General features: G+C 44.2%; 1 protein-coding gene across 3 annotated transcripts in view; it reads left to right on the top strand.

Moving 5' to 3' along the window:
* The window catches only part of ME3 (malic enzyme 3), a 327,148-nt gene that overhangs the window by 116,852 nt on the left and 184,776 nt on the right, over positions 1 to 25,520 (top strand). Inside the window, exons 1-2 of one of the 3 annotated variants that reach the window (XM_082340457.1) lie at positions 7,561 to 7,709; positions 8,085 to 8,282. The exons of 1 other annotated variant lie outside the window; for it this stretch is intronic. In XM_082340457.1, the coding sequence (XP_082196583.1) occupies positions 8,100 to 8,282 (183 nt within the window). In that variant the 5' untranslated portion in view covers positions 7,561 to 7,709; positions 8,085 to 8,099. Of the gene's footprint in view, positions 1 to 7,560; positions 7,710 to 7,740; positions 7,760 to 8,084; positions 8,283 to 25,520 lie in introns of those variants that run through there. One more of the 3 variants, XM_082340458.1, reaches the window with a different exon arrangement.

Raw genomic sequence — 25,520 nt, 5'->3', positions numbered from 1 at the left:
TGTGTGTGTGTGTATTTTCTATGATAATTAAAATACAGCTAAAACTCACTGAACATTCAGCCTCTACTCTGGGTATTACCCACCTTGGAGATATACCAGTATTTCACATTGATTCTTTGAAAGCTGGATCTTTGAAAATTTAGTCAAGTGCAATTTAACCAATGTTTATTTAGCAATTATGATATACCCAGAATTGTTCTGTGGGAACACAGAGGAAGCATTGAAATAGCAATAATTACTATTTATTGCAGATTTACTGTGTACCAGGTATTTAATCCTCACAACCATTTTATGAGTTAAATACTGTTACTGTCATCCTCATTTTATAGATAAGAAAATTGAGGTTCAGAAAGATCTAGTAAATCTCCCGAGATCACACAGCTAGTGAGTATCCAAACCCAGATGTATCAGCCTCCAAAGAGAAAGCTTTCAGCTACTATACAAAGAAGTTGAAATTTATATTGGCAAAAATCTGAGACAACAGCCTGAAACGGTGACCATGGTTTCTATCCCTTATTTTACTGTGCAAATTAAAGTGTTAAATAACATGTTGTTGGAGCTCAAATCTCAAAACCTGCTTTGAAACAGCAGGGTCAAGCCTGCAAAAACATAAAACGAAGTGGAGCTAATTCCGATGGCTGAAAAGCAAAAAGGTGTCTCTCCTGTCCATATCACTTGGATGCTGCTGGATCAGTCTCCACTGTACCCTTTGTAAGCCAGTCTTTTAGATTTGAAACCAAGCCCCAAATTCAAGCTGAGGAGAACTAAATCTGCCTGCTCTGAGAAGCACGCATTTTCCTGATAATGAGTGGCTTGCGGGGAATAATTGGTATGACCTGGAGGGAGAAACACTGACCTTTTGGTCAGAATCCACATTTGGTTTCACAGCCCAGTGAATGCTTGCTCTGTGGGCTGCCTGATGACACAGATAACATCCAGTGCAATAATAAACCATACAAGTTGAAGCTCTAACCTGTGAATCCACAAAGGAAACAAATTACATCTCTTCGGGGAAAGGCTCAGTGAATTCAGCAGGGGTATTTAAGGCTGAATAAGACCTGAGGGGAGGGGTCGAGTGGTTAAGTCTTGTGAGAAGGGAAAACAAAAGCCAACTGAAGCGATAAGAGCTGAAGAGAACCTTATCACTGTTCACTAGGAATTGACTAGGTTTGTCAATCTCACTAATTATATACATAAAGGAAACATACTTGAAAAACACTGAAAGCAAAAATAAGCCAAACTCTAGTGAGATCCTTAAGATTCCTCCAGAAAGCTGAGGATTTTTGTCCCACTGAGAAATAAGACTGTCAACAGGGAAAACCATTTTCCCCCCCATTATGGAAGTATGTCCGGACTGTTGCAAAGTCAACGAGGAAGCAGGAGGCTATGCTCATTACAGTTTAACAAGCTCAGAGCCGAAGATGGGAAGGAGCTGAGCTGGTGAATCAGGGGTCAGCGGGTGCAGGGGATGCTGAATGGGCCAGATGGGCGAATCACACCGCGGACAAAGAGCCCGCCCCTCACCCCGCTGAGCCACCGCCCTGACCTCCGAACAAACACCCAGGGCAGAAATTTGTTCCCCTTTATCAGCTGCTTAGCCTAGCAGCTGCTGCCATGAATTTCTGTTTCCGCATCTTGCCTTTTTCAAACAGTTGCCTTTTGGTCTAACTTTTTTTTTTTTTTAACATCTTTATTGGAGTATAATTGCTTTACAATGGTGTGTTAGTTTCTGCTTTATAGCAAAGTGAATCAGCTGTACATATACATATATTCCCATATCTCCTCCCTCTTGCATCTTTGTCTAACTTTTGTGTGAGGTCGAGGGGCTGGGAGCAGAAGGGAAGGATGGCCTGCTGGCTGTCAGAGAACTGAGTGATTGAATAGAGTGTTTCAAGAGGGGCAGAAAATAGATTTTTAAAAGCAACCTCTGAGAAACCCAGAGACCTAGAGAATACACAAGAAGTGCTGGTTATTCGTTCTCTCCCTGGTCACCCTGATCAAGAGCATTTTCCTCTTGGCATTCTTGCTGCGGGACGGAAGCGGGGGCATGTATGAAATGGATTATAAATTGTTTGTGCCTAAACCAGCCATGAAAATAAAGGCTGGCCTGTAGGTCAGGCCAGGAAGGGAAGTGAGCCTGTTCAGGATTAGTGCAGAACTAGATGAGAATCACGCAAGGAGTCTGATGAGAAAAAAATGCAGTATGTTATATCCTTCTATCTGGAAGCAGTTATGTTTGGTACAACAATTGCTTGAACAGAAGGCTGAATGAGTTTATAAATAATGATTTCAGAGTGTTTTGTGATAACAGTACGCAGCCGTAACTGGATCTGGCAGCCACCTCTATTAGAAATGTGGTTAGTTCAAAGATATTCTTCTCTTGTTAAAATTAGCTATCACAAAATTATGGCACTGCAACAGAGGAATAGAGAAATAGAATGCAATGCAATAGAAAAATAAGAAATGCAATAGAAAAATTATTTTTCTAATGCAATGCAATAGAAAAATAAGAAACATGTTTTCTTCTGCTACCCAACAAAATTACTCTTTCATTTCTCCTTGTGACTTTTTCAGAATGTCAGAGGACTGTTTATTCCCACTTAAGGGACTGGGGGAGGGTGGCAGGGAGGTGGAGAGAGGGATAAGAAGAGAAGGAGAATCCGTTACCCTGGAAACAGCTCCAAAGGAGGGAGTCAGAGGGATCAGATGCAGAGGCTCTGTGGTCCCTCTATGCCACATTGTCCTTCCCTATTCAGGTGTATCAAATTCAGTTCCATGGGCATTTAGTGTACCCACCCTTGTGCTAGTTGTCATGTAGGATGCAACGGTGAGAGTGACATTGAGGATGATGATTGGAGATCAGATGATCGCTATCCATTTAGTGTTTGCCCACCAGGCCAGGCTAAGCATTTCCCAAATGTAAGCCCTTCGTGTCCCGGTCACCACCATGGCCTCTGGAACCTGGGTTTAAATCCTGGCCCACTTCAGTGAGTTATTTGACCTCTCCAGGTCTTATGTCCTCATCTGTAAAATGGAGATAATAATTGTACCAGTCAAGAAAACTCTAGTAGGTGTAGCTCAACAGAAAGAATTTAATAGAAAGAACTGGTTTCACAGGTGTTAGAGGGCTGAATGAGAAGGAAGGGCAACCACAGAGAGTAACCGTAGGAAGCAGCTCCCATTTCTAAGGCTGGAGAAAAGGGAAGAGGCTGGGACCATCAGAAGCTGGACCCATGGAGGAAGTGACCCACTGCTAAGTTTTCAGCAGCCTGGTGAGGCTGGTTCTAGAGCGTGGAAGAGGCTGGGACCAATGGTTGATGGTGGGTGAAAGGCTGTGGCTGGAGGGGATACTGAAAGGAAATAATGGCAAGCAAACAGAAAGGAGGACATCTCCCCTCTCCAGCCTCAGTCTCCCCCTACTGCCCCCTATTGACAGGAATTAATAGAAAACCCGCTGCTCCCAAAGAACTGGTTTGCAGAGTACCAACTCCAGCCATAAACCAGAGTGTAGAAAGGTAGATCTGGAGCCGAGGTAGATAGCTCACTAACCAGCTCAGTATTTCATAGAAACACAAAAAGAGTATTACTCATATTATTAACTATTAACTATTAAGTGAGTTTAATATTTATAAACTCCTAGAACCGTGCCTGGCATGTGGTAAGTGCATTACAATGAGCTTTAAAAAAAACAGATGACTACATTGCTCCACCAAAAACCAATGTGGGAAATAATATTAGAATACCAATTTCTAATCCAGGAAAATGATACGGTTTAAAGAGGTCACATAAAATGCCCAAGGTCACACAAGCTGGTCACTGGTGAAGTCAGGACTATCTGAATGAAAAGCTGTTGCTTTTACTTCTGGGAGCCTCCTTTGAGGCTCAGAGAAAAAGGGCACATAAATAAATCACTTCCCAGTGAGACGGACTATAAAAGTGCAAGAGGAGAGGCACAGATAAAGTTTGGGGAGCACGTGGGAGAAAGGCGAGCTGCTGCAGGTTGAGGAATCTGAGAAGACTTGCCGGAGGATGTGGTGTTTGAGTGAAGCTGAAGGGCAGGGCTTCAACTGGCAGGTGTTGGGAGCAGAAGAAACTGCTTGAGCAAAGACCCAGAACACAGGGCATGTATGCGGAGTGGCGAGTATGAGGACAAGGGGGAAATAAATGTTCTTCACCATCCTCTTTCGGTGTAAACAACAGAGTTGAAGTGTCTCCAAATATTCCTAGCAGCAATGTGAATTAAAGAGTTCACCACATTCATAACATGTTGCGTAGAATATTATACGTGTGTGAAGCAATGGGATTAGCTGAAAAATAATTATTTTAATGCACCTCCATTTTTAAAAACACATAGGGAGGCTCATTAAAATCTGCTTACAAGAGACAAGTGGTCTTGTTTCAAGGCAGTCAACTGAACTAAAACCCTAATTTGAAGCTGCTTTCCTGCCCTTTTACCAACGTACCAAATTTGGTTTCAACAAGTCCACTTTTTAGAAGGGTATGCACAAATTTGATTCATACCTGTTTTATTTAGTGCAACAAACTGAGGGCATTCTTGGTGCCAGGTACTGTCCCAGGTCCTGGAGATGCAAAGAATTGTAGATGGTGGTTCCAGTCCTCAAGGAACCCAATCTAGTAGTGCAACAGATACATGTGCAAATCTCTGCAATCACAATGATAGAGCAAAGGTACTAAATGCAAGGGGAATATGGGAACTCTGGCCAGGGAGGATGGGAATGGGATTCCTTTCCTGCCACCCCGGGAAGTAGCATTACAACCATAGCAGAAGTCAGTAAATAGGATGTGAAGGCAGAGAGACCAAGACAAATTATGGAGACTCATCAGTTCTATCTAGTGCTGGACCAGACCACAGGGCTGGCTTGCTAAGGAAGTCAGAGTAGTATGGAGCTGAAGAAGTTCTGCAATATTTCCATGGCTCTGAACCTGGCCTCTGTAATCCTATGTTGAGGTCTAAAAGTAAGGAATGTGCCAGGAAACCAGGGATGGAAACCACACCTGCCAATAATAATAGTTAACAGTTTCTGAGCATCCACTCTACGCCAAACACTTTCATATAAAATGAGTGTTATATCCAGACTGGTAGTTACTAGTCCCCAGGAATCATTCTCCCCTTCCTCCTTTTAGTAGTAGACTCCCCTATTGAGCTTTAGCAGAGGGTATATATGCCTTTCCTGCTGGAGAAAATACTTCCAGGCTTCCTTGTAGCTGCTGTGACTGTGTGACAGGTTTCACCAGCAGAACGTGAGTAGGTGTAATGTGTGCCACTTCCGCATCATTTCCCTAAAGGAGTGCCCTCCACTTCCTCTTCTCCCTTTCCGCTGGCTGGGATGCTCTTGTGGTGGTATTCGTGCTTCCATGGAGAGAAGCCCAACACCCTGGAGAAAGAACCTGGGTCTGTAGAACACAGCAGCCCTCTCCTCTTGTCACTGCCTTCTGCTGCTCCAGCTGGTGAACCTGCCTTCAGCACCTTTCCTTAACTTGGCCAAAGATCAAACACATGCGAAAGAAAAACAATATGGTTAGATTTACATCTGGGTTAAGAGAATATAGGCCACAGGTGAGAGAATCTTAGATGTAAGCTGTATGCGCTCTAGTGAATAGATTGTATAAAAATTATATTGGCTTATTTGGGAACCTTTGATTACATCCTGGTTTCTAGTTAAGTTTCAAATGACTGAGGTTACCTATTAAATGTGCTCCAGGTGAGACAACGGTCGTTGTATCGAGGAAGGGCAGACTATTCAAAAGTTCTGGATGATTTGTTATGTGTCAGGTACCAAAGATGGAAGCACACACATACATACACACAGGCACACACACACACACACACAGTCTACCCTCAAGATGTTTGTCAACTGGTGGGAAGTTTGGCAGATATAGAAACAGCATTGAGAGGAAAAGTATCAGTTAATACTCTTGGTTGTAAGCAACCAAAAATCTGACTCAAGCTGGTTTAAGAAAAAAAAAGGATCATTTATGTGTTTATGTAAGTGTACAGTCCAAGAGTAAACCAGACTTCAGGCATTTAAACCCTACTGAACTGGAATCTTTGTGGCAGGGGCCTGGAAATCTGTATCTTGGTCCTCATCCCATCCCCCCACCTGGTAATTTCAATTCTGTTTTGGAAAGTAATGTTTTATATAGATAATTGAGCAGCGCATTGAAGATTGGACTGGAAAGGGGAGAGAGTGAAGGAGGAGATGATTGTTTCTGAGGGAGAGGAGAGAATCCTGAATCCAGGCAGGGGCAGCCCCTAGTGCCACAATACCTGCTTTGTACCTAGAACAAAGCCGGAGTGCACATTCTGAAGGCTGCTTGCACGGGAGGTTTGAAGGGGAATGAGTAGAGGACCATGTCATTTGTCCAGCAGTCTGAGGGTTCACAATCCTTATGAAAGCGGCTGTCACTTCCGTTCCTTCACCCAACTACTATTTATTGTGCAACTATGCACGAGGCACCGAGCTAGATGTGAGGATACAGGTTTATAGGCAAAGAGCCTTTCCTCATGAAGCTTACATTCTAGGGGAAGACAGACAATAAACAATTAGAAAAACGAGCTAACTACTGGCTGTGTTAAGTTTTAAGAATGGAAAAAGATCCTTCACTACTTAGTCCCTAGTGGAGGCTGATGTTGGATGGAGTGGAGGAAAGGCCTTCGAGTTGACAACTTAGTGGAGACTTGAGAGCATGAGCATTCCAAACAGAGGCCATAGCAAGTGCAAAGGCCCTGAGGTGAGAGGGAATTGGATGGGGTGGAAACACAGGAAGGAGCAAGTGTGGCCAGAGCTCAGTGAGAGGGAGACTGGAGTGGGATAAGCCTGAAGAAGTTGGCAGCAGCCAGCCTACAGGATAACCTGTGGGCACCAAAAAGAGTCTGGATTTTATTCCACACACAATGAAAGGTTCGTGTTAAAAGGAATTTCCTGGCTACTGTGTGGAAAAAGGGTAAAATTAAAATTAAATTCAGGGCTAGATGGACTCCAAGGTTCTTACCTGGTCCCAACAATTCATGTCAGGCTCCGTGGGGTCCCCAGGAGCCTGCTTAGTAACTGGGGACCCTATATCAGCGATGTCTGATAGAACTTTCTGCAAAGATGGAAATGTTCCATATTTGCGCTATCCAGTCCCAAAGCTACTATGTGCAAGTGGCTCTTGAGCACGTGATATGTGGCTAGTGTGACTGAGGAACTAGAGTTTAAATATTATTCCATTCAAAGTAATTTGTTTAAAGGTATGGAGCCACGTGTGGCTAATGGCTGTTGCACTCGACAGCACAACGCAACACAACACAGCGCTGGGTGCCTGAGGGTTTCTACCCGTTATCCAGAAGCCAGGGCCTTCTCCAAATGGTGAGACTGTAAGAGGGTACCTTGATCCCTAAATGCTAAGCCCCCTCTGTGCGTACGGCTTGTCAAGACGGACAGGCTCAGGGAGTATCCTACGCTTCATTTTGTCACCGGGGAGGCAAATGCACACGGCTGTGAGGCGCTCCTCGCGCGCCCTCAGGGGAGGCCCCGCACTGAGAACAAGGTTTCGGGACCGCTCTTTCCAGAACGCACCAGCCTCGCGCTCTCGCGGCCGCCGGCGCGGTCCAGCCATTGGAAGGAGAGGTATAACGGCCCCGCTGCGTCTCGCCCCGCCTGCCCCGGAGCCCGGCCGCGTAGACATCAGCTCCGGGCGCAGCGCAGGTAGGCTGGGGAAGCAGGGGACCTAGGCGAGCCACCGAGCGGGGCTGGAGGTTCGGGGATCCCTCGGCGCGCAGTCGCCTCTTCTCCTCTTCGGGGATGGGGGCGTGGGTGGCGCGGGCTGTGGCCCGCACCAGACCGCTTCCTGAGGTTGCTTTCGCTTCGCCGGGGGCTTGGCGAGGCCTGTGCACCGCAAGCGAGAAGAGAGAGCCGCGCAGGTGGCCGCGCGGGAGGGGCGGGGGGCTGGCGCCTTAAACCCTGCGGGATCCCTGCCCTCTCCTGGAGCACGCGTCCCTGGCACTGGCTCGGTGCCCCGCGGCGCGCGTGGATCCTGGCTGGCCGGAAGGCGCCCCTGACCTTGGTGTCTCCCCGTGCCAGGTCTGCGCAAGGGCCATGGGCGCTGCGCTGGGCACGGGCGCGCGGCTGGCTCTCCTACCCGGCCGGGCCTGCAGCGCTGTCCGGCACTGGGAGCCCCCCGCGCCCGCCCGAGGCTGCCACTCCAAGGCCGGCCCGGCGCGCCCGGTGCCCCTGAAGAAGCGCGGATACGATGTCACCAGGAACCCGCATCTCAACAAGGTAAAAGTCTGGGAGGGTAGGATGGCCCAAAGCCACTATTCTGCGGCCCGCGGGATGGGCGCCCCGCCCCCTGGGCCCGGGGAGGATCCTTCCAGAGGCCCTTCCAGCGGCTTTACATTTTTGCCTTGGGGAGGCTTGGTGTAACTCGGTTTGGCTTTTTTACCACACCTCTTCTGCGTGGAAAGAGGTAATCAGTACTGCAGGAAGCCTAATTTCTTTCGTAAGAACAAATATAGGCTGGGTTAAGGTCCTCATGGCCAGTCTGACTTGAGGTCAGATCTCCCCTTGATGCTTGCTGATTCTGTTGATCTTGGGCAGTTCATTTAACCTCTGTCAGTCCAAGTTAACCTGTCTGTAAAAGCGAAACAGTTGTCTCGGGAGTGTTGTGAGATTTAAAGAGAAAATGGAGGTAGCGTTCTTAGCACAGTACCTGACATCCAGTGAGAACAAACGTCAGCTAAGGTTATAATTATTCTGAGAAAAAGATTTTTAATTTGAGCAGGGGCAAGAAAGTCTAGAATTATGGAACGTTTAGACCTTGAAAGGGCATCACAGATCCTAATTCAAACCTCTCCTTTTACAAATGAGAAAACAAGACAAAGGGAACTTGCCCAAGGTCACCAGCTAGTTAGTTCTGGCTCTGCCACTGGAATCCGGGTCTGGACCTCTGGTGCTTGGGTCAAGTTCAGCCCACTGCTAACACAGTGCTTAGGCGCGCATACACTTGTTTCTGGGAGTAGAGTTTAGTATCATTGGTGTTAAAACCAAGAGACCTGGATTTGAGGCCTGTCTCTCAACACCTCCTTGAGTTAGCTTGGGCATCTCCTTTAATTTCTCTGAGGTTCAACTTTCTCCTGTTTAAAGTGGATATTATGACAGACCCACCATTCCTACCACATTCTGTTATTGTGACAATCAAATGAATTACTGAACTTGAAATCAAATTTTAAACTATATAAAGTGCTTGGTAAATAAGTAATTACTACAAAATAAAAGTTTGAATAATTTCTTGGAGTCAGGATTGTGAAATTCAATGGAATTGTGGAAAAGGTGTTTTTGAGAAATAGGAACAATTATATAGATACTAGGTATTGTGATTATTTCCTGCAGAATTAACAGAAGCTAAGAAAGAAAATTTTCTCTCAACCTCCATCTATCACACTACAATCCCTGCTTCCCCCCAGAGAACCTAAATCCTTTGTATATTACTACTTTGGGATAGGTAAGGTGTTTTATGAATTTAAATTTACTTTGGTAGCAAGTGTTAGAAAACTCAGCTCAAACGGGCTTAGCAAATAAGAGATTTCTTTAGCTAAATATCTAGAGGAAGGAAGGGTTTGACCCAGCAGTCCAGATGGCATCCCTAAGGATGCAGGTTCTCTCTGGCTCCCTGCTCTGCTTTTGCAAGGTCAGCTGCATCCTCAGTCTCCATCCAGTAGAGCCTCTCACCCGGATTCTGCCACAGTCCCCCATCTCCTTTTTTCATACCACACCATCCAGGGATAGAAAGACATTTTCTTCTGGTAGCTCCTGTGGAAGAGAAAGGACACTTTCTCTGGAGCCTCAGAAAAAGAGTCTTTCTGTCTCATGGACTCTGATTGGATTCCCTTCCATCCCCAAACCGGTCACCATAACTTAAGTAAGTCAGGGCTCACCCCTGGATTTAAAGAGAGAGTTTAGGTTAGGCGCACCCATACCAACTGGCTTAGAATAAAGGGGATATGGCTCCCCACCCCGTCCCCCAGTAAATCTGTGTATTTTCATTAGAGGGAGGAGGGATAGATGCTGGAAAGCAAAATAATAAATTCCCACTACTGACTGTGATGGTTTGAACAATCATTGCTTTAGAAATACTGGCATATTACAGTTAGCACTTAATGCTTTATGAATAGTTAAAAAAAATAAAAGAAGGACTTGAATGTCTCATTTTTTTTTTTTTTAGCCCTAGGTTTATAGTTCCCTAAAAGCACTCTTGCCCCTTGCCCTTGTTCTTGATGTAATTTTTTTCCTCCTAAATAATATAAATGGGACATTTTCCATAAATCTAAGGGACTGACCTTTTCATGATGTTAAAGATTTTTTTATATATCCCTGAAGTCAGCTGACGCTGGTCTGGGGTGAGCAGGGTATCTGGAGTGCTGCTGAGAGAGGCTGTTGGCCTCCCGCATTCGCCCTTGGGGAGGGAGGGGGACAATGGAGGGAGCAGCACTGCCTAGGAGCCGCCCCTCACTCCCCACTGGGGTGCCACCCTCTCGCTGTCCTGCTGATCTCCAGCGCTCAGAGAGTCTCCAGGGAAGGCTTGGCGCTTGGCACTTTCCATCAGCCAGATGGGGAGACTTGCTGAGTTAAACAGAACAACTGAGGTTATCACTGAGAAAACAAGAGAAGGGCAGCTTTGAAAGGGACCAGTACTTAGTGGGTGGGTCTGTGGGTGGATTTTTTTCTGCTAGACTCTGAGCTCCTCCAGGGCAGGGACCGAGTTTCTTGCATTTGTGGCTGGCACTGGGTAGTTCCTGAAGGGTGTTACAAGGGCATGAACATGAAAGCTGACATTACATTCTTCGAGCATGTTCTCTGGGTTTGCCTCCCGCTTTTGACAGATCAGGAGAGGCATTTAAGTTGAAGCTTGAGGGCAGAGGGTCATCAGGAGATGGAATTCTCTGAGAGAAGAAGAGCTACTGAACAGGCCAACCATCACTGCTGGTGTGCAGTCAGGGTCTGGTCCCTGCTCTGCCATAATCTCGCCGTGCGATCTGTGCTGAATCTCATTAGCCTCTCTGCCCATGTCACACCACTGCTGTGAGGATCACAGGGGTGAAATCATTTTGAAAACTGTACGGCACTAAATATTAGATGATCGTGTTGACAAGTTCCAGAATCAGGGTTGGAAGCTCCCTTAGATATGACCTAGTCTGGAATTGTTGGACGTGAAATTAGCTTGGGTCTAACCAGCATTTTTATGTTAAAGAAATGGGTTAGAATAGAATGAAAAAATAGTAAATGTATTAAACTTAATAAAGATAAGTATTATACCAAGTCACCATGTGAAATACCAGTTTTCGCTGTGGATTGTCATTAAAAAAAAAAAAAAGTTTTTGAAAACCATTGTTCTCATCCAGCCTCTCATTTTCAGATGTAGAGGCAGGCTGAGAAAGTCAAGTGATACCACAGAGATTGTCATTTGTTGCAGAAGTAGGCAGAGGAAGCCCACCTCCAGATTTTCAGTCCACTGAATCAAACAATGACAATTCTCATTCATATCTGCTTTGACTGATTCAGGCATATTCAGAACGATGACAGAACTGGAACTGGATGATTCCAAGTTCCCTACAGGAGTCTAGATTTTCTGATTGATGCAAATTCAGCAATACATCAATTTCAACTTCCCTTTTTAAAAAAAACAAACAAAACTAATATTGTACCTTTCTTCTAAAATTTACATAATGACCTCTTCTGTTATCCATGTAGATTGTGGCAACAGAGTAAATCTTTGATTACATATTACAAGACATCAGACATATTTTACTTACATTAAACAGGCAATTATCAACCCCATTTTATAGAGTATCTTCATAGGACGAATCATCCCCATCCTATTCATGTAGTAGCAAGTGAGCCATCAAAACGTTGCTGGCCCCAGCTTATCTCTGGCCTCTTTTGGGAAGGGATGTTCTATTCCCACTCCCCAAACTAGACTTGAGTCCCCTCCCATTTGTCTGCTCACTCCATGTTTCTTTCCTTTTGGCACTGCGCACCCTCTTGTCATGGCTGGTTGGTTTGTCTTCCACACTAGATCCTGAGCACCTTGAGGACAGAGACTGTCTTGTCACACAATATTCTCTACGCCTGACTTGAGATGCTCAGTAAATATTTGCTCTTTGAATGATCTCAATCGAGTCCTAACCCCTTTCCTCTCAATTTTATGAATCTTAATGTGACTGCTTTACAGTTAGCCTCATGCTCTCGTTGCCTAGAGAAATGGCTACAAATAGCCTATTGGGAGGAAATACACCTACTTGACCTTAATCATCCTGGACTTCAGGGCATTTCACTGCAGGGGGGCATTGTATTTCCCAGAGTGGGTCAACCTCCTCCTTTGATCCACATGCCAACAATGATTTTTTGCCATAAGCTTCCACTGACTCTTCACCTAGTTCTTTGCAGTTTTTTGATCTCTTGAGCTTGATGGTCAGGGAAAGAGTGAATTAAGGGTGCTTGGTCCAGTCGCTGTGATTACGGACCAGCGCATTTCATGCAGCGGGGCCTTCTTAAACTGCAAGGCGTGGTGACCGCCTTCTCATGTGGACTAGATGCATCTAGATTAGTGAACGTGTAAAGGCCTGGGGGCCTGCACTACAGCGCTGGCTGCACATCTGAGGCCACGCAGGTTTTAGCTCAATCCTTCTATATGCAGTGGTAATTTATTAGACTCCCACACAGCTGGGATTTGCCTTTGACTAAAGTATGTCTTTGTTCGGTGCCAGTTTAGAACTTGATCTTGCCTCCTTTGGGTTGGGGGGGGGCGGTCTGTCATCACACACTTGGCTCACTGATCAATCAGGAGGTGATGGCTGGGTTGTACACCGAATTAGAAGTCTGTTGCAGATGCTGTTTTGTGTCCCAAAGGCCGATAACATAATGTGTCTTCCTGAGACCTCTGCTTGAGATGTGATGTTGGGTTGGGCCTCCTTGATTGATAAAGAAGCAATGCATTATTAAGTGAACATTATTTCCATAAGCAGCAGTTTGCTCTAGACCTAAGCCTCTTGTGCAGTGACTCAGGGCATCGAAGCTCAAATACTGTTCAGATATTTTAAGAACAAACAAGCAGAGGCAGGTTGGAATTAAATCCTTCCCTGTCAAATACTGTCCTGACTTCATGGGATTGATAACATTTGGTGTTAGGGCTTTGTGCTTGGAACAGCTAAAAGAACTTGTATTAGTTAGGCTAAAGGTTAGGCAACTTTAACAAAGTAAACCCCAGACTCAGAGGCTTAAACAAGATAGAAGTGTATTTTTCACATAAATATGTCTGGGTAGGCAATCGCAGGTTGGTATGTGGCTTGATTTTGTTGCTCTGCCATCCTCAGTGTGCATCTTACATTTCGTGGTCCAAGATGGTTGCTTCTAGGCTCTGCCATAATTCCATACAGAAGCCAGTTGGTAGGGAAAATACACAATTTGGATGTTGCAAATATCACTTCCATTCACATCCAGTTGTCCAGAGCTTGGTCATACACCATACCTAGCTGCAAGAGAATCTGGGAAATGTAATCTTTAGCTGGGCACCCATATATCCACTTAAAAATTCTGTACCACTAAGGGAAGAAAGAATGGCTATTGGGGAAACTGCTACACAATGCTTATCTGAAATTTTAATTTGATTTACTGTCAATTTTATCCCAACCTTTAAAATCCATCAGTTTCTCTACATCCCCTCTACCACCAGCCTTGTTCACTCCTTCATCATCTTGTGTCTAGATTAGGCAGGAGCCTTCCAATGGGTCTCCAACTTGCAGTCCTGTTTCTTTCAATCTGCTTCTCTGTGTCTGTTGACCACACCTTGAGAGGCTAAAACCTTGCACACATCCTTAACCACTCTCTTTCTATCCAATTCACCGGATAGTCCTGTTGCTTTGTCTTCAGACTAGATCTGGAATCCACCCTCTGCTCTCACCACGGGTCCCACCCTGACCTAAGGCGCCACTATTTCTCTGCTGGATGACTGCAGTGTCCCCCTAGCTGGTCTCCTTGTGTTCCCCTTGTTTGTTCTCCACACAACAGCCAGTGTGAGCCTTTTAAAACGAAATTTGATCACGTCACTCTTCTGCTCGAAACCCTGCAGAGTCAAAGTTCTTACCATGCCCTGCATGATTTGACCCTCTCTGACCTCATCTTTTGCTACTCCTCAGCCTCACTTGCTGCCCAAACATGCTGGCCTCAAACACTCCAAGCACGCTCCTCCCTGGGTCTTTGCCCGGGCTATTCCCTCTTGTAGAGCACACAGCCCCTACATGACCATGCGGTTAACTCTCTCACCTTCTTCAAGGCTTCTCACTTTCTCGATGAGACCTATCAGACCACCCCATGGGAAGTTGTAAACAGCCCTTTCAACCTTCTTGGTCTACTTAACATGGTCTACTTTTCCTCCATAGTATTTGATACTTCCTAACATACTATTTAATTTTCCTACTTACCATACCTCTTGGTTGTTATTTGTATTTCCCCACTATAAAGTAAGCTCCATTTAGGCAGGGTTTTTAGTTTTATTTGTGCATTGATGTATCCAAGGTACTTAGAACAGTGCCTGGTCCATAGTTTGGTACCCAGTAAACAGTCATTGGATGAGTGAATCATTCAGAGAGACATCTACTGAGGCTCCTTCCTCTCATCCCTTCCCTTCCCCCTCCTCCTTCACCAAAGCCCCCCCTTCTTTTCCTCTGGTGCTTTTCCTCCCCCGGTATCTCCCTCTGTGGAGTTTATATGCCCAAGATCACTTGTATCTGGAATGTGGATAAATCTCACATCAGACCTTTGTGTGCCCAGAGACCCGCTTACTGTGAAGACTGGAGAAGCACAACACAGATGTTCACCCTTTGTTATTTCCAGTTTTACCAGCCAAGCCTGGGGAAAAGGAGACCCTATTCTGGAGACACAGATGGTACCTTGAAAGCAGAGATGGATGGAGACATTCTTGAGGCTCACAGAAAAAAACAAAGGGTTGGGGATGTCCAGGCTGTGGGCCAGAGATAGGAAACCCCGGCTTCTGTCAGCATCTCCAACTTCCTAGAACTCCCACCCTCTACTTTGAGTCTTGGTAGCCCCCATCCCTGCTCTGAACTTCTCTGATTCCCCCGTGCTGCAGCACCCCTGCTGAAGATATGGGAAACCATGTTATAGATTCAGTGACCCCCCCACCCCTGTTCATATGTTGAAGCCCTATCTCCCTAATGTGATGGTATTTTGGAGGGGGGGCCTTTGGGAGGTAGAGCCCTCATGATGGGATTAGTGTCCTTATAAAAAGAGAAAGGACACTAATCCTCTCCCTCTCTGCCATGTGAAAGTAGAGCAAGAAAATGGCCATCTGCAAGCCAGGAAGATGGTTCTCACCAGGAACTGAATCGGCCATACCTTGGTCTTGGACTTTCAGCCTCCAGAATCGTGAGAAGTAAATTTCTGTTGTGTAAGCCACCCAGTCTATGGTATTTTGTTATAGCAGCCCAACTGGACTAAGACATCATAACAGGAAATGCCTCATATCTCAGGGGTCAGGAAATCAAGGAAGTGTGGGATAGGATGCCAGAAGCACAGGAGGAAGATTTGCTACTCCTAGAACCCAAAACTGATGCTCAGAAAGTATTTTCTCATAAACATGTTGTTATAAACAGTTGAATTGTTCTCCAAAGAAAGTATATTATGTGTTAGATTAGCATTTGTGTGATCATTATGAAGATTTCAGAAATGTTGGCTTATGTTTATGAATGCTTAATTCAAAATGCAAAATACTAAGTGGAATCTATATCCATGAGCATTACTGTAGAAAGATGTAGCTCTATAAAAAGACTTGGAACTAAATGTGTGAAAATTATCATGTTAGGGCAGTGGAATTATGGGAGATTTATTTCCTCGTTATATAATTTTCTTTTTATTTTTTTAACATCTTTATTGGAGTATAATTGCTTTACAATGGTGTGTTAGTTTCTGCTTTATAACAAAGTGAATCAGTTATACATATACTTATGTTCCCATATCTCTTCCCTCTTGCTTCTCCCTCCCTCCCACCCTCCCTATCCCACCCCTCTAGGTGGTCACAAAGCACCAAGCTGATCTCCCTGTGCTATACAGCTGCTTCCCACTAGCTAGCTATTTTACGTTTGGTAGTGTATATATGTCCATGCCACTCTCTCACTTTGTCCCAGCTTACCCTTCCCCCTCCCCATATCCTCAAGTCCATTCTCTAGTAGGTCTGTGTCTTTATTCCCGTCTTGCCCCTAGGTTCTTCATGACCTTTTTTTTTTTTTTTCTTAGATTCCATATATATGTGTTAGCATACTGTATTTGTTTTTCTCTTTCTGACTTACTTCACTCTGTATGACAGACTCTAGGTCCATCCACCTCACTACAAATAACTCAATTTCGTTTCTTTTTATGGCTGAGTAATATTCCATTGTATATATGTGCCACATCTTCTTTATCCATTCATCTGTTGATGGACACTTAGGTTGCTTCCATGTCCTGGCTATTGTAAATAGAGCTGCAATGACCATTTTGGTACATGACTCTTTTTGAATGATGGTTTTCTCAGGGTATATGCCCAGTAGTGGGATTGCTGGGTCGTATGGTAGTTCTATTTTTAGTTTTTTAAGGAACCTCCATACTGTTCTCCATAGTGGCTGTATCAATTTACATTCCCACCAACAGTGCAAGAGGGTTCCCTTTTCTCCACACCCTTTCCAGCATTTATTGTTTGTAGATTTTTTGATGATGGCCATTCTGACGGGTGTGAGATGATATCTCATTGGGAGATTTATTTCCTCTGTATATAATTTTCTTTAACGGTCCATTGTCTTTTCAATTTTAGGTTACGGTTTCTGTTGGAAATTGAGTTTCTAGAGCCAAGTAAATAACAGATCAACTTTTGGGAGTTGACCCATCTGTAACACAAGGGTGGCACTCTGATCCTGTGGAAATCCCTCTAAAGTAGTCTTATTTCAAGATTTGCTTGCATATATTTTCGTATCTTCTAGAGGCAATGTGTTTAGATTCATGTAATAAAATGTTAACATGGGAACCTGCCACCTGTCCTAAAAACAGTTGTAAACAGCAGTACCTAGAGTCTGTAACCAGCACCACTGGAGGGCAAATCCCACACAGAAATTCATGTTGTCTGGCTCAGACGGGCCAAATGGTGTCAAAGTCAATCTAAATCTGGACTCTCTATATGGAGTTTCTGTGGACGCTTTTTCAGGCTCATCTCCAGCCTCTGTTTCCAGTTTCTCTTGGTCCTCTTGGGCCTTTGTAGGCTCTGGGGGTTACGGGTTTATTTTACTTTGCATTTGTGTCATTTCTACCAAAGGTTTCTTTTATCATCTACTCTCTTCTTTCCAATGCCAGTCTTATAGTGAAGGGCAGGGGGGAGAAGGCCTTTTGATTCATGTGGCCATTGCAAAGGGATCAATGGTGTGAGGCACCTTTGTTTGCAAAGACGAGGTTATAGGCAGCTTCCAGATCTTCACTTTGACGTGTAGAAAGTATAATACATTGGGAAATCCTTGGGGTGGTGTCCCACTGCCTCTCTGACACAGAGCACAAAAGATGCTCTATGACTGTGTGATGAAAATCTGAGGGCTAGCCCATGATTGGGGGTGCCAGGGTCAGCAGTTAAAAGCATGCATTCATTCTGTACCCAGATGGTTGCCTGGCAGCCTGGTGAAAACACAGTTCCTACCCAAAGGACAAAGTAAAGAGTAAAGAGTACTCAGTCATTTGAGGAGAGGGTTTTTGGGTAGAAAGATCATCAGCTTTTGAGGAACTTGAATAAGAGAAAATCAAAGCTGCTTTGCTTTTAAAAGTGATATGAAAAGCTAGAGGGACCATAGGGGATAGAGTTGAATGATTAGCAACTTGAGAATATTTTTTTTTTTAAAGCATTTTGTCTGGATTCTGTATCGTTGTTTGGTAGTAATCTCCATGAAGCCCATAGCATAATGGTCCTGAAGCACACTCCCCTGTGGGGTGGAACTCTGGAGAAGGCAGGCCCTGTTTGTTCCTTTGTTTTGTTTTGCCTCGTTCTTTCAGAAAAGAGCAGGAGGGAGGCAGCATCTGCACAAGGTGGCATCTCTTCTGAGTTGTTGATCTGTGCAGTGACTTTCCCCATGAGACAAAGGCTGCCGTGTTCCCTCATGACTTCAGTGGAGCTGGGTCTCCATTCACAGTAGACGGTTCCCATCCCCACTTTGTCCGGTCTCTGAAGGAGGTGTGGAGGATTCCAACCCAGATTCAGATTATACTGAATTTCCTTCAGTAGCAGAATGCCTTATGGAAGGAATCCAAGTCGTAACGATAAGAGCTAGCATCTTTTTGGACGTACGTTGTGCCATGGATTGCTCTAAGCAGTTTCTACACATTAACTCATTTAATACAATATCACAATGCTTTGACATACACTGTCGTATTACAGATGAGAACCCTGAGGTCCAAGGAGGTTAGCTAGGTTAGCTAACTTGCTGGAGGTCTAGCAGCTCATAGTGGCAGAGCTGGGTCTTGAACCCGGACCATCTTGTTTTAGGGCCCACATCCTCACCCCTTCTGCTGTATTGCCACTTCCAGCGTGCAAGTGCCCTCTCACTTACACTGGTATGTAGAGTCTGATGCTCTGTGGTCTTGCCAGTTATACGGGGGACAGTCCCTGCTGTGGCCCTCTGATGGGCTATGACCATACCCGCTGGCTCTGTTAGAATCAGAATCTGGGACTCGGAGGGAACTTTGAAGATCACTGGATGCCTTCTCTTTGCCCTCTAAATTTGTGTAATTCTCCCAGGACTCATTTGTTTATTTATTAAATTTATTCATTAGACATTGGCTTAGAGTCTATTATATATTTTAGGCAGTGGAACCTCAGTGGTGAATGCAACACTTCTTTTGCCTTCAGGAGCTTATGTGTGAGGGGGGTGGAGGTGGGGACCAATTAGTAAGCAGACGGTTTCAATTCAGAAGGGCGGTGTGATGAGGAGAACATGTACTAGTGCGGTGGGAGCTTGGGAGAGGGGTGCGAAAACACTCTTCCCTCTGGCAGTTCTGTCATCGCTGACTCTGTGGAAGAGGAGTCGGCAGATGAAGGTGGTGGAGGAGAAGTCGTCTAGGTCAAACCATGAGAGAGAATGGCTTTCTCTCCGAGAACAGCCACCTTTTGTGGTTGAATGTGCGGAAATTGAGCAGTAGGTCCATACCTTGTAAGGGGCCCCGTTTTCAGAGAGCTAAATAATTTTACAAAACCTCTAATTCTACAAGTAGAGTTAATGATAGATCTCTAGGACCGTGACATGCCCTTTTATTTCGTTCTTTTCCTTCCTTTTGTGTTTCCCAACTCCTGGGGGTACCATTCACATTGGGTTCACTTATCAAAATCTTCAGCATACTTCAGGGCTCAGCTCTCCAGGGCCACCTCTGCCATGCCACCTTCCTTGATAATGCCCCATGCAAGTGGCTCGTTCACCCTCTGCGCTCCTCTGGCATTTAGCTTGTGTAGTCATGGCCCTTTTCTACCTTTGGTTTCAGTATATACTTACAACGCATGTGTCTGTCTCCATCTGGATGTCATCTTCAGAGCCAGGACCCCCTCTTAGGCACTGCATGGCTCGCACGATGCCTTCTTCATAGTATACTCTCAATAAAAGTTAGTGATGTGAATTACTTTCACATTGCCTCCTGGACACATCAGAAACCACTCTGGTGAACACTGACAATACACAACCCCATCTGCCATCTCTTCTAAAAAGATGGTGACAATATAATTATGCTTAGATCTCTCCATGGGGCTTGGAGGATTTTGAAAGCCAAGAGAAATCTTTTATTTTGGTCATATAAATTTCAGGAACCCATTTCTTTAAGAGAGTTTTCTGCCCTGATGCTGTGCCAGGTGCATTTCATCTAAAGAACAGCACCTTTATGATCAGATGATTTATTCTCATCCTTGAGGCTGCTTAAGACCCTAAATTTAGACCTCTGTAACTAGCAACAGGTTAGAGGATTCTGGTGGTGAAGGAAAGCTGTCAGGTAGAATCAACTGTGTGTGCCCCCCCCCCCACCCCCGCCTCCGCCGCCCACCACCAGGGCACAGCCTGTGACCAGATAGTAGGCAACAGAGCACACTGGCTATGATCTAGGGATTTGGAGTCAGAAAAGTCCAAGGTTCCAGTTCCAGCTCGGCCATCCACTATATGTGGGATTTTGGGAAGGGCACTTCATTTCTCTAAGCCTCAGTTTCCACATCTGTGAATGGGGATGATAACAAAATATACCCACTTCACAGGGTGCTATAATGATTAAATGAAATAATGTATGTAAGCGCATTGTAAGTGCTCAATTAATTCTCAACGAATCCACAGCTCTAAAAATTTTGCTCCATTCCTAACATAGTGTGAAGCCCTGTGTGGGCCTCAGAAGAGGTCACAGACCTAATAGGGTTTAGACCTGGTCCTTGCCCTTCTGGAGCATCCAGTCCAGAAGGAGAGGGGAAGACTGAGGGATCCAAACTCATTCTCCATGGGTGTGGATACATCGGATTTTGGCAGAGACTTGATAAGAGAGGAGTGAATTCAGGAAGAGGCAGGTTGAATAGAGACTTTAGAAATAATTTCTGGGTACTTGATGGATCTTAAGCTGGATGATCTAGACGTTTGTCTGAAAGAAAATGATATTAAAATGTTTTCAGCAGCAGAAAAGAGAGTGCCATTTGAAAACCTGGTACTTCCAGAATTTAAAGCTGGTGTCGAAGGGAGTGGCTGCCATCATACCCCGAAGGAATCTCAGGATTTTGCCCCAACATTTTGGCACATTCTAACCAAAGTTTTTAAAAGGAACATTGATCCAAATGTAGCTGGATCTTTTTATCCATCAACTTGTCTTTTTGTCTCTCATCCATCCATCCATCCATCCATCTATCTATCTATCTGTCTGTCTATCTATCTATCTATCTATCTATCTATCTATCTATCTATCTATCTATCTATCTATCTATCTATCTATCTACCAACCATCACTACAACACTTCCAGTCTTGTGAGATCATGATAGCAAGACAGCAAGACAAGAGAATGTCTGCTAGGGTAGTTTAGCATTAAAGTTAAAAAGTTGCTTCAAATCCAGCTAAAGAGGGCGTGGCTGGGCCCACCTCACCTAGCAGGGAGTTTAAGATAGTCCTCCAGCCTCCATACACTCTGCCTTGGGTAATGAATAAATAATTGCATATTCATATTTTAAATGAGCATCTCTCCTCTATAAGAACCCAGGATGAGCATTCCCCAAAAGACTATGAAGAGGTCATCTTGTCCAGCCCTTTGTCTTTGAGCAGATAAGATCCATTGATCTGTATGTCTGTTTTTGTACCAATACCACACTATTTTGATTACTGTAGCTTTGTAGTATTGTCTGAAGTCTGGGAGAGTTATGCCTCCTGCTTTTTTTTTTTCCCCCTCAGGATTTCTTTCACAATTCTGGGTCTTTTATGGTTCCATACAAATTTTTGGATTATTTGTTCTAGTTCTGTGAAAAATGTCCTGGCTATTTTGATAGGGATCACATTAAATCTAGATTGCTTTGGGTAGTATTGTCATTTTAACAATATTAATTCTTACAATTCAAGAGCATGGGGTGTCTTAACCATTTCTTTGAATCCCCTTTAATTTCCTTTATTAATGTTTTACAATTCTCAGCATGTAAGTCTTTTACCTCCTTGGTCAGGTTTATTCCTAGGTATTTTGTTTTTTTGGTGCTATTTTAAAAGGTTTTTTTTTTTTTATTCCCTTTCTGATATTTCATTTTAGTGTAAAGAAATGCAACCAACTTTTGAATGTTAATCTTGTATCCTGCTGCTTTGCTGAATTAATTTACTAGATCTAGTAGTTTTTGTGTAGAGTCCTTAGCGTTTTCTATATATAGTATCATGTCATCTGCATAGAGTGACAATTTTACCTCTTCCCTTCCAATCTGGATCAGTGGAACAGAATAGAGAGCCCAGAAATGAACCCATACACCTACAGTCAATTCATCTTCTACAAAGGAGGCAAGAATATACAATGGGAAAAAGACAGTATCATTAGCAAGTGGTGCTGGGAAAGTTGGACAGCTGCATGTAAATTAATAAAGTTACAACACACCCTCACACCATGCACAAAAATAAACTCAAAATGGCTTAAAGACTTAAACATAAGACATGACACCATAAAACTCCTAGAAGAGAGCATAGGCAAAACATTCTCTGACATAAATCATACCAATGTTTTCTTAGGTCAGTCTCCCAAGGCAACAGAAATAAAAACAAAAATAAAATGGATCTAATCAAACTTACAAGCCTTTGCACATCAAAGGAAACCATTAAAAAAAAAATGGAAAGACAAACTATGGAATGGGAGAAAATATTTGCAAATGATGCTACAGACAAGGGCTTAATCTCCAAAATATACAAACAGCTCATACAACTCAATAACAAAAAAACAAACATCCCAATTGGAAAAATGGGCAGAAAAAAAAAAAAAGAAAAATGGGCAGAGGACCTTAATAGACATTTCTCCAAAGAAGACATACAGATGGCTAAAAAGCACATGAAAAGATGCTCAACATCACTAATTATTAGAGAAATGCAAATCAAAACTACAATGAGGTACCACCTCATACCAGTCAGAATGGCCATCATTAAAAAGTCTACAAATAACAAATGCTGGAGAGGGTGTGGAGAAAAGGGAACCATCCTACACTGTTGGTGGGAATGTAAACTGGAGCAGCCACTATGGAAAACAGTGTGGAGGTTCCTCAGAAAACTAAAAATAGAATTACCTTATGATCCACCAATCCCACTCCTGGGCATATACCCCGACAAAACTATAATTCAAAAAGATACGTGCACCCCTATGTTCATAGCAGCACTATTCACAATAACCAAAACATAGAAACAACCTAAATGTTCATTGACAGATGAATGGATAAAGACGATGTGGTACATATATATAATGGAATACTACTCAGCCATAAAAAAGAACGAAATAATGCCATTTGCAGCAATGTGGATGCAACTAGAGATTATCATACTAAGTAAGTCAGAAACAGAAAGACAAATACCATATGATATCACTTTTATGTGGAATCTAAAATATGGCACAAATGAGCCTATCTACAGAACAGAAACAGACTCACAGACATAGAGAACAGACTTGTGGTTGCCAAGGGGGAAGGGGCTGTGGGGGAGGGAAGGACTGGGAGTTTGGGATTAGCAGATGTAAACTATTATATATAGGATGGATAAACAAACAACTGTATAACACAGGGAACTATATATTCAGTATCCTGTGATAAACCATAATGGAAAAGAATATTAAAAAAAAGAATGTCTGTATGTGTATAACTGAGTCACTTTGTTGTACAGCCAGAGATTGGCACAGCACTGTAAACCAACTGTATTTCAATTAAAAAAAAAAGATCCTAACGTGTTACCACCATTTTCCAGATGAGGTTTCAGAGGCCCAGAGGTGTTGAATGTCCCACCCAGGAAGTGAATTGTGGAGGGTGACTCTGGCCCTCCTTGGGTGGTGTCTGTCTCTTACCCCACTGCCTTTGACGGGTAGCACTGTGCCTCCTCTCTTGAAATAGTGCCTGAGTCAGCCTCCATCGACTTAAGCAGAGTGCTTTTGAGTCTCTTGTAGAAAGGAGACGTGTTCATGTTTGTTTGTTTATTTATTTTTGGCTGTGTTGGGTCTTCATTGCTGCACGCGGGCTTTCTCCAGTTGTGGCAAGCGGGGGCTACTCTTTATTGCGGTGCGTGGGCTTCTCATTGCAGTGGCTTCTTTTGTTGCAGAGCACGGGCTCTGGGAGCGCGGGCTTCAGTAGTTGTGGCTCGCGGGCTCTAGAGCACAGTCTCAGTAGTTGTGGCACACAGGCTTTGTTGCTCCGCGGCACATGGGACCTTCCTTGACCAGGGCTCGAACCCGTGTCCCCTGCATTGGCAGGCGGATTCTTAACCACTGCACCACCAGGGAAGCCCACGTGCTCATGTTAAACAATATATATTGCAAACCTAAACATCTGCTGACCCAGCTCGTGCTATCACTCCTGTGTGTCCATTTCCGATGAATGGACATGTTCATGATGCCCACCTTCATCTTGGGATTTCTATTTTTCTCTGCAGTAACATGATCTTGAAGACAGTCCACCAACCATTTGACAGAAAGCTCAGCCCTCCTGTCAGACCCTCCCTTATCTTTTTATTTTATTTTTGGGCTCTTCTAGCCCATAATTATTTGTTTTGACTGGTGAAATCACTTTGGTCACAGGACAGTGAATAGCAATGCAGTTGCCTCCTGATAAAGCAGGTGCAGAGAGAGATGGTGTGAAGAAAAGCCTATTAACAGCCATTTTTAGAAACAGGCTTTGAAATCCGCCTGTCAGAGCTGAAAGATTTCCCCTGTTCTCACACTTCAAGAGCTGGCAGCAGCTTCCCCTCGTGTCTGAGGAGCCTCGGAAGCTGCCTAGCCATGCCTGTGGGAGAGGATGGCATGGGTGCCAGTGGGGCAGCTGGCCAGGTGGTGCCAGAAGGAGGGGCATGCCAAGCAGGGGGACAGTCCAGCCTCCAGTAACCAGCCTTGGCTGTGGGGCTGCAAGGTCTTGAGTATCCTCAGCTGCTTTGTTGTTGACTGAGCTGTTCAATGTTCTGTGACCTTCTACTAGTCAAATGCACACAGAGTCAGCTGCCTCCTCTGGGACTCATAATTGCTGGAATAATAATATTAGAAATAATAAATTATTATAATAAATTAATTATTATTAATAAATTATTATTATAATAAACACTTACCTAATGCCTTGCATGTCAGGTCCTCTTATAGGTGCTTTATATTTATTATTCCCAAGCAGAGAAAAAAAGTATGAAGAAGGTAAACTTTGCCTATAGCTCCCTCATCTCCTGTTTCCATGGCTTCCTCTCCTTTACAGATCTCTATACAAGACATCCTGAGGGTCTTCATGGTATCGCTAGGATGTCTAGGGCTGCCAACCTAACAGACCTTTATATCACACAGAATCCTGCTTCCTGATCTCATCTCTTTCTTTACTTCCTTCTCTGCCTCCGCATCCAACCATCCATCCACCCATCCATCCATCCGTCCGTCCATCCCTTCATGTGTTCATCCATCTGTCCATCCATCCAACTATCAGATGTTTATTGAGCACCTACCATCTACCAGGCATTGTTAGGTGTTGGGAATAACATAGTAGATATGACAGCTACGATTCTTCTTCTTATCAAATACGTAACCTAGTGAGAAAGACAGTAAGTAAACAAAAGTGTACAGATGGTTATTAGTGGTAGAGAAGAAACAAACAGTGTATGGCATGAGGGAATAATAGAGGGTCTACTTCAGTGGTGAGAGAAGACCTCTTAAGAGGTGATATTTGAGAAAAGACCTAGGGAAAGAGGAGCCAGCTGGCGGAGAAGCCAGGGTAAGAGTGCTTTGGGCAGAGACAACAGCTG

The sequence above is a fragment of the Balaenoptera borealis genome, assembly GCF_965194805.1.
Source record: "Balaenoptera borealis genome assembly, chromosome: 11".
Lineage (NCBI taxonomy): Eukaryota > Metazoa > Chordata > Mammalia > Artiodactyla > Balaenopteridae > Balaenoptera > Balaenoptera borealis.
Note: the sequence above shows the minus strand (reverse complement) of the source record. Positions and strands in the feature narration are given on the sequence as shown.